Genomic DNA, 18,385 nt, shown 5'->3' on the forward strand with positions numbered 1-18,385 from the left:
AATAATTTAAAAGAAGACATACTACAAGTACTCAATGAGAATTTTATAGAGATGATACGGGTCAACCAAAATGTACAGGAGACACTCAAGAAATTCCAAGACAATAAAAATAGAGAATTTGAAAAAGCAAAAGAAGAAATAAAGGAAACCATAGAAGCACTGTATAAACACCAAAGTGAAACAGAGAACACAATGAATAAATGGATAAATGAACTCAGGACAAAAATAGACAACAATAAAGAAGAAAACAGCCAAGATATGGAAAACCTCAGAAAAAAGAATGAAACAGAACTGCAAAACAAAACGGAAGGCCAATCCAGCAGAATAGAACAAACAGAAGACAGAATCTCAGAACTTGAAGATGAAATGGTAATTAAAGGAAAAACTGAAGAACTATTAATTAAACGACTCAAGACCTGTGAAAAGAAAATGCAAGAACTCACTGACTCCATCAAAAGACCAAACTTGAGAATCATGGGCATCAAAGAAGGAGAAGAGGTGCAAGCGAAGGGAATGCGTAATATATTCAACAAAATAATAACGAAAATTTCCCAAATCTAGAGAAAGATATGCCCATACAAATGCAAGAGGCCTCCAGGACACCAAACAGACCAGATCAAAATAGAACTACTCCACGACATATCATCATTAAAACAACAAGTTCAGAAACTAAGGAAAGAATATTGAAGGCTGTAAGAGAGAAAAAACAAGTAACATACAAAGGTAAACCCATCAAAATCACAGCAGACTTCTCAACAGAAACATTAAAAGCAAGAAGAGCGTGGGGTGAGATCTTCCGGGCACTGAATGAAAAGAACTTCAACCCCAGGATACTCTACCCAGCAAAGCTATCATTCAAAATAGATGGAGCAATAAAAGTCTTCCATGATAAGCAGAAACTAAAACAATATGTGACCACAAAGCCACCATTACAAAAGATTCTGCAAGGGATCTTGCACACAGAAAGTGACACGCAACTTAACCATGAAAAGGCAGGCAGCACCAAACCACAGGATAAGAAAAAGCAAGACAGTAGAGAGTAACATCAAGTTAGGTACACACAATCAAACCTTCAAACAACTAAGATAACTAAATGGCAGGAATCACCACATACCTATCAGTACTAACACTTAATGTTAATGGACTTAATTCACCCATCAAAAGACACCGTTTGACAAAATGGATTAAAAAAGAAGATCCAACAATTTGTTGCTTACAGGAGACTCATCTCACCGACAGAAATAAGCATATGCTTAGGATGAAAGGCTGGAAGAAGATTGACCAAGCCAATGGCCCCCGAAAACAAGCAGGAGTAGCAATACTTATCTTTGACAAAGTAGACTTCAAACCTACATTGATCAAACGAGATAAAGAAGGACATTCCGTACTAATAAAAGGGGAAATAGACCAAAAGGAAATAATAATCATCAATCTGTACGCATCCAATGTCAACGCACCCAATTTCATCAAACATACCCTGAAAGACCTAAAAGCATATATAAACGCCAACACAGTGGTTGTGGGAGACTTTAACACTCCATTATTATCAATAGATAGGTCATCCAAACAAAAACTCAATAAAGAAATCCAAGATCTAAAATATGCAATAGATCAAGTGGACCTAGTAGATGTCTACAGAACATTTCATCCAACCTCTACACAATATACATTCTTCTCAGCAGCCCATGGAACCTTCTCCAAAATAGATCATATCCTAGGGCACAAAGCAAGCCTCAGCAAATATAAGAAAATAGAAATAATACCATGCATACTATCTGACCACAATGCAGTAAAAGTAGAACTCAACAACAAAAGTAAAGACAAAAAACATGCAAACAGCTGGAAACTAAATAACTCATTACTTAATGAAGAATGGATCATCGATGCAATAAAAGAGGAAATTAAAAAGTTCCTAGAAGTCAATGAAAATGAAAACACAACCTACTGGAACCTATGGGACACAGCTAAGGCAGTCCTGAGAGGAAAGTTTATAGCCATGAGTGCATATATTAAAAAGATTGAAAGATCCCAAATCAATGACCTAATGATACATCTCAAACTCCTAGAAAAACAAGAACAAGCAAATCCCAAAACAAATAGAAGGATAGAAATAATAAAAATAAGAGCTGAAATCAACGAAATAGAAACCAAAAAAACCATACAAAGAATTAATTTAACAAAAAGTTGGTTCTTTGAAAAAATAAACAAGATCGATAGACCCCTGGCAAACCTGACTAAAATGAGGAGAAAAGAAACCCAAATTAGTAGAATTAGGAATGCAAAAGGGGAGATAACAACAAACACCATGGAAGTCCAGGAAATCATCAGAGACTACTTTGAGAACCTATATTCAAATAAATTTGAAAATCTAAAAGAAATTGACAGATTCTAGATACATATGATCATCCAAAACTGAACCAAGAGGAAATTAATCACCTGACTAGATCTATAACACAAAATGAAATTGAAGCAGCAATCAAGAGTCTCCCCAAAAAGAAAAGTCCAGGACCTGATGGATTCTCTGCTGAATTCTATCAGACCTTTAAAGAAGAACTGATAGCAACCCTCCTTAAACTGTTCCATGAAATAGAAAGGGAAGGAAAACTGCCTAACACATTTTATGAAGCCAGTATTACACTTATCCCAAAATCAGGCAAAGACACCTCCAAAAAGGAGAACTATAGGCCAATCTCCTTAACGAACATTGATGCAAAAATCCTCAACAAAATAATGGCAAATCGAATTCAGCAACACATCAAAAAGATTATTCACCACGACCAGGTAGGCTTCATCCCAGGGATGCAGGGGTGGTTCAACATACGAAAATCAATAAACGTAATAAACCACATTAACAGAAGCAAAGACAAAAACCACTTGATCATCTCAATAGATGCAGAAAAAGCCTTTGATAAGATCCAACATCATTTCATGATAAAAGCTCTAAGGAAACTAGGAATAGAAGGAAATACCTCAACATTATAAAAGCTATATATGACAAACCTACAGCCAGCATTATACTTAACGGAGAAAAATTAAAACCATTCCCTCTAAAATCAGGAACCAGACAAGGATGCCCACTATCTCCACTCCTATTCAACATAGTACTGGAATTCCTAGCCAGAGCAATTAGGCAAGAAGAAGGAATAAAAGGAATACAAATAGGTAAAGAAACTGTCAAAATATCCCTATTTGCAGACGACATGATCCTATACCTTAAAGACCCAAAAAACTCTACTCAGAAGCTTCTAGACATCATCAATAGCTATAGCAAGGTAGCAGGATATAAAATCAACATAGAAAAATCATTAGCATTTCTATACACTAACAATGAGCAAACGGAAAAAGAATGTATGAGTACAATTCCATTTACAATAGCCTCAAACAAAATCAAATACCTAGGTGTAAACCTAACAAAACATGTGAAAGACCTCTACAAGGAAAACTATACACTTCTGAAGAAAGAGATTGAGGAAGACTATAGAAAGTGGAGAGATCTCCCATGCTCATGGATTGGTAGAATCAACATAGTAAAAATGTCGATACTCCCCAAAGTAATCTACATGTTTAATGCAATTCCTATCAAAATTCCAATGACATTCATTAAAGAGATTGAAAAATCTACTGTTAAATTTATATGGAAACACAAGAGGCCACAAATAGCCAAGGCAATACTCAGTCAAAAGAACAATGCAGGAGGTATCACAATACCTGACTTCAAACTATATTACAAAGCAATAACGATAAAAACAGCATGGTACTGGCACAAAAACAGACATGAAGACCAGTGTAACAGAATAGAGGACCCAGATATGAAGCCACACAACTATGAGCAACTTATCTTTGACAAAGGAGCTAAAAATATACGATGGAGAAATAGCAGCCTCTTCAACAAAAACTGCTGGGAAAACTGGTTAGCAGTCTGCAAAAAACTGAAACTAGATCCATGTATATCACCCTATACCAAGATTAACTCAAAATGGATCAAGGATCTTAATATCAGACCCCAAACTCTTAAGTTGATACAAGAAAGAGTAGGAAATACTCTGGAGTTAGTAGGTATAGGTAAGAACTTTCTCAATGAAACCCCAGCAGCACAGCAACTAAGAGATAGCATAGATAAATGGGACCTCATAAAACTAAAAAGCTTCTGTTCATCAAAAGAAATGGTCTCTAAACTGAAGAGAACACCCACAGAGTGGGAGAAAATATTTGCCAATTATACATCAGACAAAGGACTGATAACCAGAATATATAGGGAACTTAAAAAACTAAATTCTCCCAAAACTAATGAACCAATAAAGAAATGGGCATGTGAACTAAACAGAACTTTCTCAAAAGAAGAAATTCAAATGGCCAGAAAACACATGAAAAAATGCTCACCATCTCTAGCAATAAAGGAAATGCAAATTAAAACCACACTAAGATTCCACCTCACCCCTGTTAGGATAGCCATCATCAGCAACACCACCAACAACAGGTGTTGGCGAGGATGCGGGAAAAAGGAACCCTCTTACACTGTTGGTGGGAATGTAGACTAGTACAACCACTCTGGAAAAAAATTTGGAGGCTACTTAAAAAGCTGGACATCGATCTACCATTTGATCCAGCAATACCACTCTTGGGAATATACCCAAAAGACTGTTACTCCAGAGGCACCTGCACATCCATGTTTATTGCGGCACTATTCACAATAGCCAAGTTATGGAAACAGCCAAGATGCCCCAGCACTGACGAATGGATTAAGAAAATGTGGTATCTATACACAATGGAATTCTATGCAGCCATGAAGAAGAACGAAATGTTATCATTCGCTGGTAAATGGATGGAACTGGAGAACATCATTCTGAGTGAGGTTAGCCTGGCCCAAAAGACCAAAAATCGTATGTTCTCCCTCATATGTGGACATTAGATCAAGGGCAAACACAACAAGGGGATTGGACTATGAGCACATGATAAAAGCGAGAGCACACAAGGGAGGGGTGAGGATAGGTAAGACACCTAAAAACTAGCTAGCATTTGTTGCCCTTAATGCAGAGAAACTAAAGCAGATACCTTAAAGCAACTGAGGCCAATAGGAAAAGGGGACCAGGAACTAGAGAAAAGGTTAGATCAAAAAGAATTAACCTAGAAGGTAACACCCACGCACAGGAAATCAATGTGAGTCAATGCCCTGTATAGCTATCCTTATCTCAACCAGCAAAACCCCTTGTTCCTTCCTATTATTGCTTATACTCTCTCTACAACAAAATTAGAGATAAGGGCAAAATAGTTTCTGCTGGGTATTGAGGGGGGGGAGCGGGAGGGGGTGGAGTGGGTGGTAAGGGAGGGGGTGGGGGCAGAGGGGAGAAATGAACCAAGCCTTGTATGCACATATGAATAATAAAAGAAAAATGAAAAAAAAAAGTTGTTTGACATTAGACTGAAATTAGGCTGAGTTCTCCTTGTGGCTAAGTATCACATAGTACATATTTATATATACTAAATTCTTAGCACAGATGATAGGTGTTCAAAAATATGTTAGTTGGAGTAGTCAACTGATTAAGATTTATATTCATACTTTTGTTTTGATGGTATTTTCAACTGTGACTGGTAGTAGTTTTAAAATTCAATTTCATACTATAATGAAAAGAACCTTTATAATGCTATCCCCACCCAGCACAACAATAAAAAAAAAATGCTAAGCAAAGCAGATACAAGGGAATATAAGGAATAAAATATGAATTTTCCAGTATTATTCAGTCAGAACAACTAAACCCCTGAAAAAACAAACAGTTGAGACAATGATACCACTGTTCTATTTGATGACCAACAGATAGTTTGCCTTGAGAAAAAGTGTCTCCGTAGGTTCAAAGGGTTGTACTTCCATCTCATATTTACCTGCGGTCAAATATTAAGATCACTATGACAACGTATATTGACTTGTCAGAGCCAAATAAAATCTCTGGTATGCTTATTTAATCTTCAAGAAGGTGACTTGAGAACATAATTTCATCTGTAATGTGAGGTTTGTGAAGCCAGTATAAAACTGAGGTGTGTGGGGCACCAACGTAGAGACCTTTACTACAAAGACTTCCAACTAATTCTCATTGATAATTGAAAGAAAAGGAAGGAAATGGGAAAATGAGTGCTTCAAATTGGTCAGTATATTAGAAGAGGTAAAAGTACAGGATATTAGTCTATGCTCGACAAGTTAAATTCTAATAACATGATTGATACCATTTACTGAATGCTCTGTAAGGACCTGATGCTATTTTAAATATACTATATGTGATCCTCATAATATTCATTCAAGGTGGACTTCATCATCCCACATGTGTAGAGTGAGAGGCTCAGAAAACTTAAAGTAATTTAATATCTTATTCTAAGTGGGAGACCTTGAATGTCAAATTAGCTTTATCTGATTATAATGTCCACGCTCTTTCTATTAGACCATAGTGACTCAAAAATCATCACCTTTTAGATGCCAGAAAATTCCAAAGACAAGGGGATCGCTAAGCTAAAGTTTGCATACATTGATATGACCAGTAGCCTGCATGGCACTGTATAAATAAGAAGGGAGATGGAGTGGAGTGTACATAGCTTATATTTGTTAACACAAACATACTTACAACTCAGTATTATTTAAAAATTCATTCTAAGGTCATATGTCAAGTCTCTTGGTCAGATGTATGAAATTGCTAAACCAGGTGCCTAATTTTGAAATGAAATTGAAATAGTTAAAGAAATAGTGCACATAAAATCTATATTCAGACCCTGGCACATGACAGGCACTTAATGGATATTTATTATTCTATTATTTTTATTAATAAAACAAATCCTTATGGACTTTATTTTACTTTTTTTTTTTTGTGGTGCTGGGGATCAAATCCAGGGCCTCACACGTGCTAGGTTATAATTCTCCACTTAGCCATACTCTCAGCTCTTTATTTTTATCTTTATTTCTGTGTGGTGCTGAGGGTTTAAACTCAGGACATCACACGTTAGGCAACTTTTCTACCAATGAGCTCTTCCCCCACTCTTAGGGACTTCCTAAATTATTCTACTGCACACACAATATCTCAATATCCTCTGATTAAATAGAACGAAGAAAAATTTTGGTTAAATCTGAAGTTATTATTTTTTCTTTCTTTCTCTACTGCTTTCTCTAGTTCACTATCATAAGTATAAATACCATAGTTCAAACTCACATTAAGAAAGATTAAAAGTATAAAGAGGGATTGGGATTATCAAAGTTAATAGCTGCATCCTAAGGAATACATTATTATCAAGCTTAAAGAATTAACAGCCCCTTAGTTTAATAAAAACTGAAATTACTAGTAGTTACAGTTGGGGAAAAAAAACCATTTTGCTACAAAGAATTCTTGATTTGGAATTCAACACAAAAATAAAGTCCACTAGCCGTACAACTAAAATTTTACATTGCTATGGTTACCTGTTAAATGAAGATAACTCAGCTATAAAAATTCAAGGAAATATAAAGACTGCTGCATTATTGCCAGTTAGAGTAGCAAGTAGGGCTTCAGGTACAGGTGATCTATGTTCAAAATATACATGGCCATGCCAGTGCTCAGTATGTTTTTGCATTTGGATACCTCTAAGAATGACATTCAGTCTTAGGTCTCGCCTGCTACCAGTGAGACTTGCCCACCCCTAAAAACATTTGAATACACGACTCTGGCTATACATATGACATTGAACTTGAAGGTTTAAGAAGAAATAAAAACTAAGGAACTGCTAGTTTCCTAACAACCGCTCCCCTCAATCGCACATTTTTAACCATAATTCTCTTTGTGTAGAATATTTTGTATGCAATGTATTCTTTCTTAGCAACTATGACAAAATCTGAGGAACTGACATTGTAGGAAGTATGAGAGAATAAATTTATAAGTATTCAAATTCCACACTTATCTTTCTATATGAAGATATGATTGCTGAAGCAATTTCATTAAAAGCTTTCCCTGAACACTTCCATCAAAATTGAGAAAGGGTGAAAGAACAGTTTTAATCTCAACATTCACTCAATTAAAAAGAGAAAACATGAAAGCCACCTCTGCTTAGTAACTTGTTAGTTCTTGATCAATTCACAACACAACAATAAGCCACTCGGAATGAATTTTGAAGGCGAGGTCATGCCCTTCGTGTTGTGTTATCACTGTGGCAGGTCACAGTGCTGACTTGGACCTTTCTGCCAGCCTCACAGCCGCCTGTATGAAGCGCCTGTCACTGACGAGTCATGGTGCCTGCGTGCACCTGCACAGAGGCACGAAATTGAACTCGAAGTAGTGTCTTTGTGATATCTTTTCAACAAGTCATGTCCCATCCAGCCTGCTAGTTTATCTCTGTCAGGCTATGGGTCCAAGTGGCTTGCGGGAGCTGTCAGGGACAGGTAGACCAACCTGCTTTGTGCTGAGGAGGTAATGCATCTTTCGGGCTTGGTAATCTCTTTGCTTCTCTTCCCTTTCCAGGGCAGCCTTCTTCTCTTCTCTCTCTTTCATCTCTGCAAACTCCTCCAGAGCCTCCCTGCATCAAAACCCACTGTAGTTATTTATGATACTATCTGTTGATATTCTGATTCTTTCACCGAGGATAATCAAGTTTTCTGAGGGGCAAACCACCACCCACATCCATCAAAATCAGTGGTGTAATCTATCTTAACTGAACATTCTGTGTGAATCTTTGCAATTTTCTGAAAGCATTTAAGTGATTTTACAGTGATTGAATTAAATAAATCAAATGATTATATATTATAATGAATTCAATAATGAGGCAATACTAAAATCAAATGCAGAGTAAGTTTCTTTAGTTGAAGATTAGCTATTTTGGAAATACTTAAATATTCCAAGAAAGCATTTCGAGCTACTTATTTCCTTTAAATTTTGGTTTTTGTACTTTAAAATCTCTACTTATTTTGTATATTAATTTATGGGCTAATTTAAAAGGTACAGATTTTGTGCAACTGCTTAATTGAGTACAAGTATACTTGTACTCAAGTTCAAATAATATCAATATGATTACATATAATTCAACATTTAAAAGACTGACATTTTCTTCAAGTATATAGATAATTAGAATAAATGATTAGATGAGTAAGTTGAAGTCTTTCTCAAGGATGATAAATTCCTTTACAATAATGAAAAAATCCATCACCTATCTTTAAACAAAAACTAAGTTTTTAAACATAGTATGTGAAAAACACTTTCTAAACAGACTATTATGATATTATCAAATACGGGAAAATACCTACATCATTTATTTTGATAGGACAAATTTAACTATTCATGTCAAAATAATATTTTAAAATTTCACTTTATTCTTTTTTTTATAAAAATAGATTTAATACTTAGTTTTGTAAGTACAATTTTAAATCATCAGAACATTTTTCTCAGATATGAAAGTAGAGGGAAATACTCCAACAATAAAAATGATTCTCCTCTCTACTTCAATGTCTAGAAATATTTTTGCTGCAATTTCCTGTTAAAGGCTACTAATACAATACTTCACACAAGGTTACTTATGAAACACACTGACGTTTAAAAATCACCATGCTATGGTATTGCAGCAGAGCAATTTTTTTCAACATAAGATTAAATTGCAAAATAAATGAATTACTTGGAGTGCCATGGCCCCCATTTTGTCACCTTTCTCTTGAAATTGCTTATTAATATGAAAAAAGGAGTTGGAAAATAGCCTGTTTTATTTTATGCATAGTATTTTGGGGGGGTTCTGCACCCGCAGAGCTGGGCTAGCTGCACATTTGGATTGTGTTGGCAAGCTGGTACAATGACCTTTCTGACCTGCATCTCAAGGCTATTATTAATCGCTAAGTAACCTGGTAAAGCCAAACAAATTTGTTTCCATTGAAAGGATCTCTATCTGTGTCTGAGAATTTGTTCTGTACCAAACAAACCTCATTAACTGTGTCTATTTTTGACAAAGAACTAGGAGTTAAGAGGGATTGGTGACCTTTCTTTGTCCTTAAGGTACAAATTTCAAGGCAGTAACATATGAAACAAATGAAAATTTTTACCCGGAAAAACAAAAGTCACACATTACATGAAAAAGTGAGTACATTAACAATTATAATCTTTACTTTTTACTTTTGACATAATGTAAGGATAAATAGTTCTTCTTTAATTCCTCTTACAAGCCTTCAAGACAATTTAGAATAACAACTGGACTTACTAATTATCCTATTTTACAAATATGGAAACACAAAAAGAGTTTAAATGGCCTGCCCCAATTAGCAAATCAGCTAATGGCAGAAATAGAATTAGAACCCCCAGATTAGGCTGTAGTCATCATCTCAACATGGGAATACACAGATGATATTTTTGATTGAATTGGCCACATATATTTTTTTTTGTACATTTTCATATATTGTACTGTGATCATAGTTATCCTCCCAGTATATCATTTCTTATTTTATAATCCTGATTTATACTATATAAAAATTTGGACTCCCAAGACTTTCTGCATCATTTTCATTGTCTATTAAATATTTTATGGGGAACAGGAAGAACAAGGAAACATGGCAGCTATGGTTGCTGTTTGCGGTAGTCTAGGGAGGAAGAGGTTGACACATTGGGTAAGGGCTGCTGTCTGCTCCCAGACCATGGAACTCACATGGTGCTGTATTGAAGAGGTCGTTCACAGTATAAACAGGTAACCAGCAATGAAGACCTGCCCATTTCCAATGGATAGTCATTATAAGAAGCCTCTTAAAAAGTGTATCTAGTGTGGGAAACATGTAGATTATACTTTTTCCCAATTTATTTTCCATTTGTTGGATGGATGCTTTTATGGAAGGTATATCACAGGTCTTTGTGGGAAGAAACAAAAAGAAGTAACAAAAGCAATTATGAGAGCTCAAATAATGGAGTTTATTGCCAGTTACATACAAGGATCCTGTATATCTTAAAGGCCCTAAAGTTTGTAATATCAAATATAAGGAATAAATTATATGAGGTTACTGTCAATAAATTTATTTTATAATAAATAATTGTGATATTAATTTAAAAAGAAAGATTAAAAACTACTTTATTTTTTGCAAAGATTCACATATTTTAATATATTTTTAATGAAATCTGCTGTGGTAATAAAATATTTACATATGCTAGTAATAATAACAATGATAAAAATAATAGCCATTGGGAGGCAACATGATAGAGTAGTCAGTAGAATGCACTCTGAAATGGCATCGGGTTATAAAAGCTCTGCTGTGTAACTTACTAATTATTTAAAATCTGAGCTTCAATATCCTCATCTATAAAATGCAAATATAGCAAATATATTAGCATTACTATCTTTTTCATCAAGGTATTGTGAAGATCAAATAAGCTAAACTTTGAAAAATACACAGAGTAGTGACTGGCATATAGTTAAGTTGCTATATAAGTGCTAGCTACTTCTTTAACATTTAATGTCGACTACATACTAGTCTACTTTCTTCATCTACAATGACTCTATTGTGCTTTCCCTAACTCCCTTGATGGTCTCCTTTCTGTCTCCTGATGAATGTATACTTTGTGGATGAAATTATATAACACAGAGCATGAGCTCTGACTTTCTAAAAGACATGAGTCATAACACAAACCTTAAGCCAGAAAAAAGAAAAACCGTGCAAACAAATTTCACGTTTCTCTGACTTCTACATACTACTCAGGAGTGGTTTTACCTTGCAAACCTGGAGAAACCCTGAGTGACTAAGTATAACAAGCATATCTGCTGGGCTGCATTGCATCACCATGGGACTCTGTGAAGCTGTGACTAAGGTTGTTGGTGCTCCACCATACCACATTCCTCCAACTTCTGGGAGTGTTGGCTGCTGATTGCTCATAACTGTGTCTAACTGAGAGGAAATCAGCTATCCCTACCCAGGTTTTGTTATCGTCTTTCCCCAGTCTGCATCCAAGGACTGGGAGTTAAGGAAGGAGAGATCCATAGGCCCAGAGCCTAGACCTAAGGACCACTGTAAAGGGTCATCCAAATTTCAGAGCTTCCGGACATTAGCTGGGATCACTGATACATTTCAAATTGCTCTACCACCCCTTCTCTTAGAGATGCTATTCCCAAAATTTGCTCCCCAATAAATCTTGTACATCAAATCACTGTCTCAGAGTCTGTTTCCATCTGTAGTACTTCACACCCTCTTTTCCTCATTGCATTTTAATCTTTCAGTTATGTTTTGCCTTCATGGGGTTCCTGCGTATGGTATATACACTATCTCATTGGGCAAATTTTATCAACCCTCTTTTACAGATTAGCATTAGGAATGAGATTCACAGAGATTAAATCTCTGTCTAAATGCCCACAACCAAAGTTGAATATGAATCCAGGACTGACTCCAAAATCCATGGCTTTAACCATAATGTTTTACTCACAATCTATATTTTGTCTAATATAGTATTTTATTTCAATATCAAAAGGACTACTGTTTTTGAGATGGTAACTTTGAAGATTATAGTAATATTTTTTCAAGCATACAAAAAGAAAAAGGTTGTCTGTGCACAGGAAATTAATGTGAGTCAACTCCCTGTATAGCTATCCTTACCTCAACCAGCAAAAACCCTTGTTCCTTCCTATTATGGCTTATACTCTCTCTACAACAAAATTAGAAATAAGGGCAAAATAGTTTCTGCTGGGTATTGAGGGGGTAGAGGGAAGAGGGAGGGGGCGGAGTGGGTGGTAAGGGAGGGGGTGGGGGCAGGGAGGAGAAATGACCCAAGCCTTGTATGCACATATGAATAATAAAAAATAAATAAATAAATAAATAAAAGGAAAAGGTTGTCTGATTTGGAATAACTTAAACTATTACTCCCCTTTCATCATCAGATCATAACATTTTAACTGGTCAGTTATGTGAAGCGATGGAATATGACTTTAATTTGCAGCCACAAGTCTCTCTTCCTTAAAACATATTTTCTACATGCTATATTCTGGGTAAGTAAAGAATGCTTTTTATAAAAAGAGGGTGAAACTGAAAGGAGGGTAAAAAGCTCTTTAGGCCAATGCAACTAATAAATAATAAAAACCTACAAGGGCTTTGAGAACCAGCCCTCGCTCATCCCTCCCTTTCACTATGTGCTACTTTCTCCTATGATCACCATACTTCCACGGGGTTTTTCTGTAGTAATTAAGTAATGAGGGTGGCCCTCACAGAATGGGATTTGTGCTATTATGAGAAGAGACACAAGACACGCTCTATCTTTCGCCAGTGTCTGAGGATACAATGAGAAGACAGTCACCTGCCAACAAGGCAGGGTACCCTCAGCAGATTCTGGATGTGTTGGCACCTTGATCTTGGACTTCTCATTCTGTAGAATTGTGAGAATAAATTCCTATTGTTTAAGCTACCCAAAATCTCAGCTTTTTTTATAGTGACCCAAATTGACCAAGTCACATCCTAAAGGTCAAGACTGAAGTTTATTCACTAATGTGCCCCTTCCAAAATAAGTGGCCTAATAGCTGGTATTAGACACTGCTGGGTTAACATTGGTATAAAATTCAGTGCAATAGCATCCTTTGAAACTGTTTTTAGCCAATAAGCACATTTAATCAGTTTTGATGATTTAATTAGGAAAGGGAAGAACTGCACTGAGAAAAGCCTCTATTGGAAAGTGCAGTGGAACCAAGACTCTGGCTCCTTGCCTAGAGCAAAGGTTCTCAAAGTGCAGCCTCACCTGGGAGCCACTAGAAATGCACATTCTCAGGTGACCCCAGAGCAACCATCAGAAATTCTGTGAGTGGGACCCTGAGGCAATCTCTTGGTGCTAACATTCAGAAGTATCATTCTAAAGCAAAGAAAACAGGTAGATCTGTTGAAGGATTAAGAGAGTTCAATTTTATCCACTAGTATGACATTATGAAGAAATACAATCACTATTTCAGTTAGCAATCCTAAGATGGACATCATCGTATTAGAAAGCACCATGAAGTACTAGAAGAAGACAGGATATGTTCGTCACAATAATTTCATAGAAATCGTAATTTTAATAGAGAAACAATTCTATGGAGATTGTTTTAAAAGCACAAATATCTCAAATTTCAGAGTGGACTGACTGCTAACAATACCACATAGATTCTCAAATTAAAGCAAAATGCCATCAATCTGTCCCTTTTTTAAAAAAAATCTTAAAAAATTGATTTAAATCACTCTAGTTCTTGCTCTGTTTTGATGGCAAGTAAAGACCATTTTTTACTGCTGTTGTAAGATGTCTTCAAAATAAAAATAGTCAAATAGTTTTCACTGTAGTATGATACAAACAAATTCTAGTTAAATTTTTTGACTTTTATCTTTGAGAATTATCTCCTCTCGATAGGTACATATTAATTTAACCAAATAACAATAAAAAAGAGGAAGTTAAGCTAAAATACTAACCATATAATGTGCATAATAATAAGCTTGGTCTGCGTATTTGACATCACAAGATTTTTTTGAAAATGATAAAACTTTGTAATAGATTGTCTGGAGACTAAGATTTTTAGAAACACATAAGAGGGTTCTCTTGTGGCAGTATAAATGAATTTCTCTTCAAAAGGTCTAAACTACTTTAAGAGTTCATGTCATGAAGAGAAACATTAGTCATTTTTTTTTCATTATCAGGCAGTCACAAATATGTTTAGGATATGGAAAGAAAGAAAGACATAAATCCAGTCCCTGCTCTTAAAGAGCTTGGAAATAAAGTGGCTGATAACTATGTAGACTACTAGTAGAATAAGTCTATGAAAGGAAATAGTTACACAGTGCTTAACTTCAGGGAGCTCACTTCTGATTAGAGTAATTGAAGATGCTGGCCATAGAGTTGGGAATGAAAAAATGAGAAGGCTTTCATAACATAGAGAAAGCAGGGATATAAAGGAGTGGTATTGAAATACGGCTGGATCATTCACAAGAAACTTGTACTGTTTTTGGTAGACTTTGACCATCTACAATGAAGGGCAAAAATGCACTTCATGTTAGAAGAAAGGCTTCCAGGCCATGGGTGAATGAGCAATGCTAGCAAACTTATACTCTACAACTAGATATTTTGAGAATTTTAAAAATAGTAAAAAAGATCATAATGGTCAATGTTATAAAATTACAATACCATGACTTCACTCTGATCATAGAAGGAGATTGTCAGACTGTTCTATTATTTCATTTACCCACTTCACATGATTGTAAAAAGCATAGACTCCACTCAAAGACCACTCATGAAAATCTTTTTTTCTCCTTTTGGCTCTTTGAATCAATATAGTTGAAAAGAATTTTTGTATGCCATTCTTTCCAAAATATATACACATTATAATACTTCATTGTAAAATTATTTTCTCTTCACTATTCTAGATAGTTTCTATAGAAAGTAGTAAAATTTTAAATTACATATGATGTTACATATCAAGGGTAGCACTGAGTTAAGCACAAGTGTAACAATGAATGTATTTACCACAATGTTATTTACAGGGCTCCAAGTACTTCAAAGATATTTACTTATTCTCACAACATTCCACTGAGGTTGTAAGGGCAGCAGATATTGTTAACAAAGTTCCTGTTCTTTGTGAAATGAAATGATTTACAGATGGTGGTTTTGAGACACAGCATGGGGTTTTCCTGCATAAAGGTAGATCAGGGGTGATCATATTCTCTCTCCATTGCAAATCTTTACAGTGATTCAGGAGGAGTGATTCTGAAGGAGGAGGATCAAGCTACAGAATCTATGTTTTGGATAGATTTTAGAGTGAAGGTAGATCAAGTTCCCATTTCCAGTGAACCAAATTGCATGATCTTTCTTGTTTTGAGTTTACTCAAACATCAAACATTGTCTCTCATTTAAAATGGTTTGAAGGAGAATGGTTGAGGAGGTGAGTTCATGTGTGGTATACTTGATACATTATAAGAATCTGTGTAAATGCCACAATGTACTCCCACCCATCATAATCCAAAAGGACAAAAAAGAATTTTAAAAAATGACACTTAAAACATAAAAAAGTTTTAATCTTGTTTTAAATAAAAAATAATTGCTGCTGCTTTTGTATGTAATCCACTGGGCACGGACCAGGGATATCTCTAAGCTATTCTTGACACTGCCATAAAGCCATAACAACATACCACAAGATAAGGTCAAAATATTCTGAAGCAGTATGAAACATGCAATTTCAGAAAAAATATCTAATGAACTTTGGGAAACTATTCAATGACCAACTTTTTATTACTAATCTTAGAAATTGTTTGTATATGAAAGTCAAGGAGAATCTCATCTCATCTATTGTTGAATAAGAAAAGATTTTTAAAATGGTGATATGGAAGAAGATAGAAATAAATTGGAGTGATTCACAGTCTCCATTATTTTTAGTGCTACTCCAAGAAAGGAAAGGGATGGAAAAGAAAAGGAGATGGAGAAAGCTAAATAACATTACAGAAGGGTAATGAAGACAGCGGTATATGTAAAAACAAAATTAAATGCTGCTTTATCAATTCACTACTTTGTATCACTACATAATTTCCTCCTTATGACAAAATTTCCATGTTCTCTAGGTGTACATTTTTCCACAAAGATTCATTCTTTAAGCATTATAAATATTTGAGAATACGACACAAGGATTTACTTTAGGTTTGCTTAATTCTTAAGTTAAGAATGTAACATATAATCCTAATGCTTAATTTTACATGTATCTAGAACCTCTAAGTAATCTTTTATTATAGAATCCTTAAAAAGAAGAAAACAACAGATTATGATAATCAGATTTGTATATTAGAAAGATCATTACAATGATAGAAGGGAGGATAGATTAATGAGACAGAAAAGAGATCAGGGAAAAGAACTGATAGGGCTCAGAATGGATACATCATTTTTCCTTTTAAAGCATTTTTTATCTTTTTATTATTATTTGAGTACTGGGGCTACACTGTGATATATACCAAAAGAATGAAGGACTCCTTTGTTTCTGTCTGGGTTACCTAAGAATGGTCCAATTCACCATATAAAGAGGAAGAAATCTGGAGAAATAATTATTTTATAGGTAAATATGTTTCTTTGAGGTGCTTGCAAGATATCCAAGTAGCAATGTTAGCAGGCATTTGAATAGATGTGTATAATAATCAGCACAGAGTTCTGGGTGGGAGAATATTTGGATTTACGTAACCAACAAGTGAGAGCAGAAGTCAGAGAAGTGGAAAAGGTTGTGCAGAACATGTAGAGTGAAAAGCCAAGTGATCAACGGGGGAACAATATTATCTCATTTACCTACTTTATATGATTTTAGAAAGAGATATTTAAGGCCAGGCAAATAATGGAGAGTATCCAAAGAAAATAGAGGAAAAAGTTTTAGAAAAGTAGAAAGAAAAGCAGAAGAGAGAATTCAGAAGATACAATTATGAGAAATTAAAGAAGACGATGGTTTACAGTGTTATTATGCTTCAAAGAAGGTAAATAAGATGAAGGCCAAAATATTCTACCAAGTAGTATTATAAATAATCTTTCAGCAATAGTTACTTTTTCTCAACACAATTTTGCAATAATTTAAACAAATCATCACTTAAGACTGAAAAAGCATGTGTATCATTACTATCTGAAGCACACCTATCTGAGATAAATAAAATCCTTCAAGCAAAGAATACATGTAGTTTAGGTTAGACACCCTGGAATATATTATTATCTAAAGTCTGCCAAATTGACTACGTCTACAGAAAAAGGTACATGTATAGTTACAGACTAATTTGTTTCTAGATAACAAAAATGTTATTTTCATTGCTCCTTAGGCTAGTCCTTACTATAAAACAGCCCATAATCTACATATAATTTGATAAAGCCAAGCCTCTATGATTTAGTTGGCTGAGATCAGAATACTTTACTTTATAAATGGGTTTTTGAAGTGCTATCTTTTGGTAATCATACTTATTCTCTTTATTTACACAATATCTATGGTGCTTTATGTATGTCCTTGAAGTAGGGAACATGGACACCATAGTATGAAGAAGTGGTCTATCTGCTGGAGTTCATAAATTCTGCTCAGCTTTGGATGAGTTCAGAGAACTGCCTTGTAAGAAAAGCCTTACAGAGGGAATTTATCTGATTATGGCAGTAATAATTACCCAGCTGTTTATTGCAGATAGAGAAATAATTCATGTAGGCAATAGGCCGTGGTGGCAATGACACTCCATACTTAGTAAATATGCAAACTGTTCACTTCTAATTAACCAAGCTAGAGGATGCCCTTATTAAATGTATAAACTAAAAGTGCCTTCCTGACAAGTGATGAATTGTTACAGTGCACAAACTCTTGCCACAGAATTATTGGAGTGAACTTGGGGCTTAACTTCATTAAGAGATCTTGTGGAATAGTTAAATGAGGATGGACAGCATAACAAGGCTCCCCTGACAGTCAATGATATGTTAGCACTTAATGG

The 18,385-nt window shown here is 35.1% G+C and overlaps 1 protein-coding gene and 1 pseudogene across 1 annotated transcript in view; one reads left to right on the forward strand and one right to left on the reverse strand.

Moving 5' to 3' along the window:
- Positions 1–18,385, reverse strand: part of Spata17 (spermatogenesis associated 17) — a 203,674-nt gene that overhangs the window by 112,458 nt on the left and 72,831 nt on the right. Inside the window, exon 6 of the mRNA XM_074048977.1 lies at positions 8,397–8,520. Within this exon, the coding sequence (XP_073905078.1) occupies positions 8,397–8,520 (124 nt within the window). The remainder of the gene's footprint in view (positions 1–8,396; positions 8,521–18,385) is intronic.
- Positions 10,529–10,955, forward strand: LOC109699840 (small ribosomal subunit protein bS18m-like; annotated as a pseudogene).

Source organism: Castor canadensis, chromosome 11 (genome assembly GCF_047511655.1).
Source record: "Castor canadensis chromosome 11, mCasCan1.hap1v2, whole genome shotgun sequence".
Classification (NCBI taxonomy): Eukaryota; Metazoa; Chordata; class Mammalia; order Rodentia; family Castoridae; genus Castor; species Castor canadensis.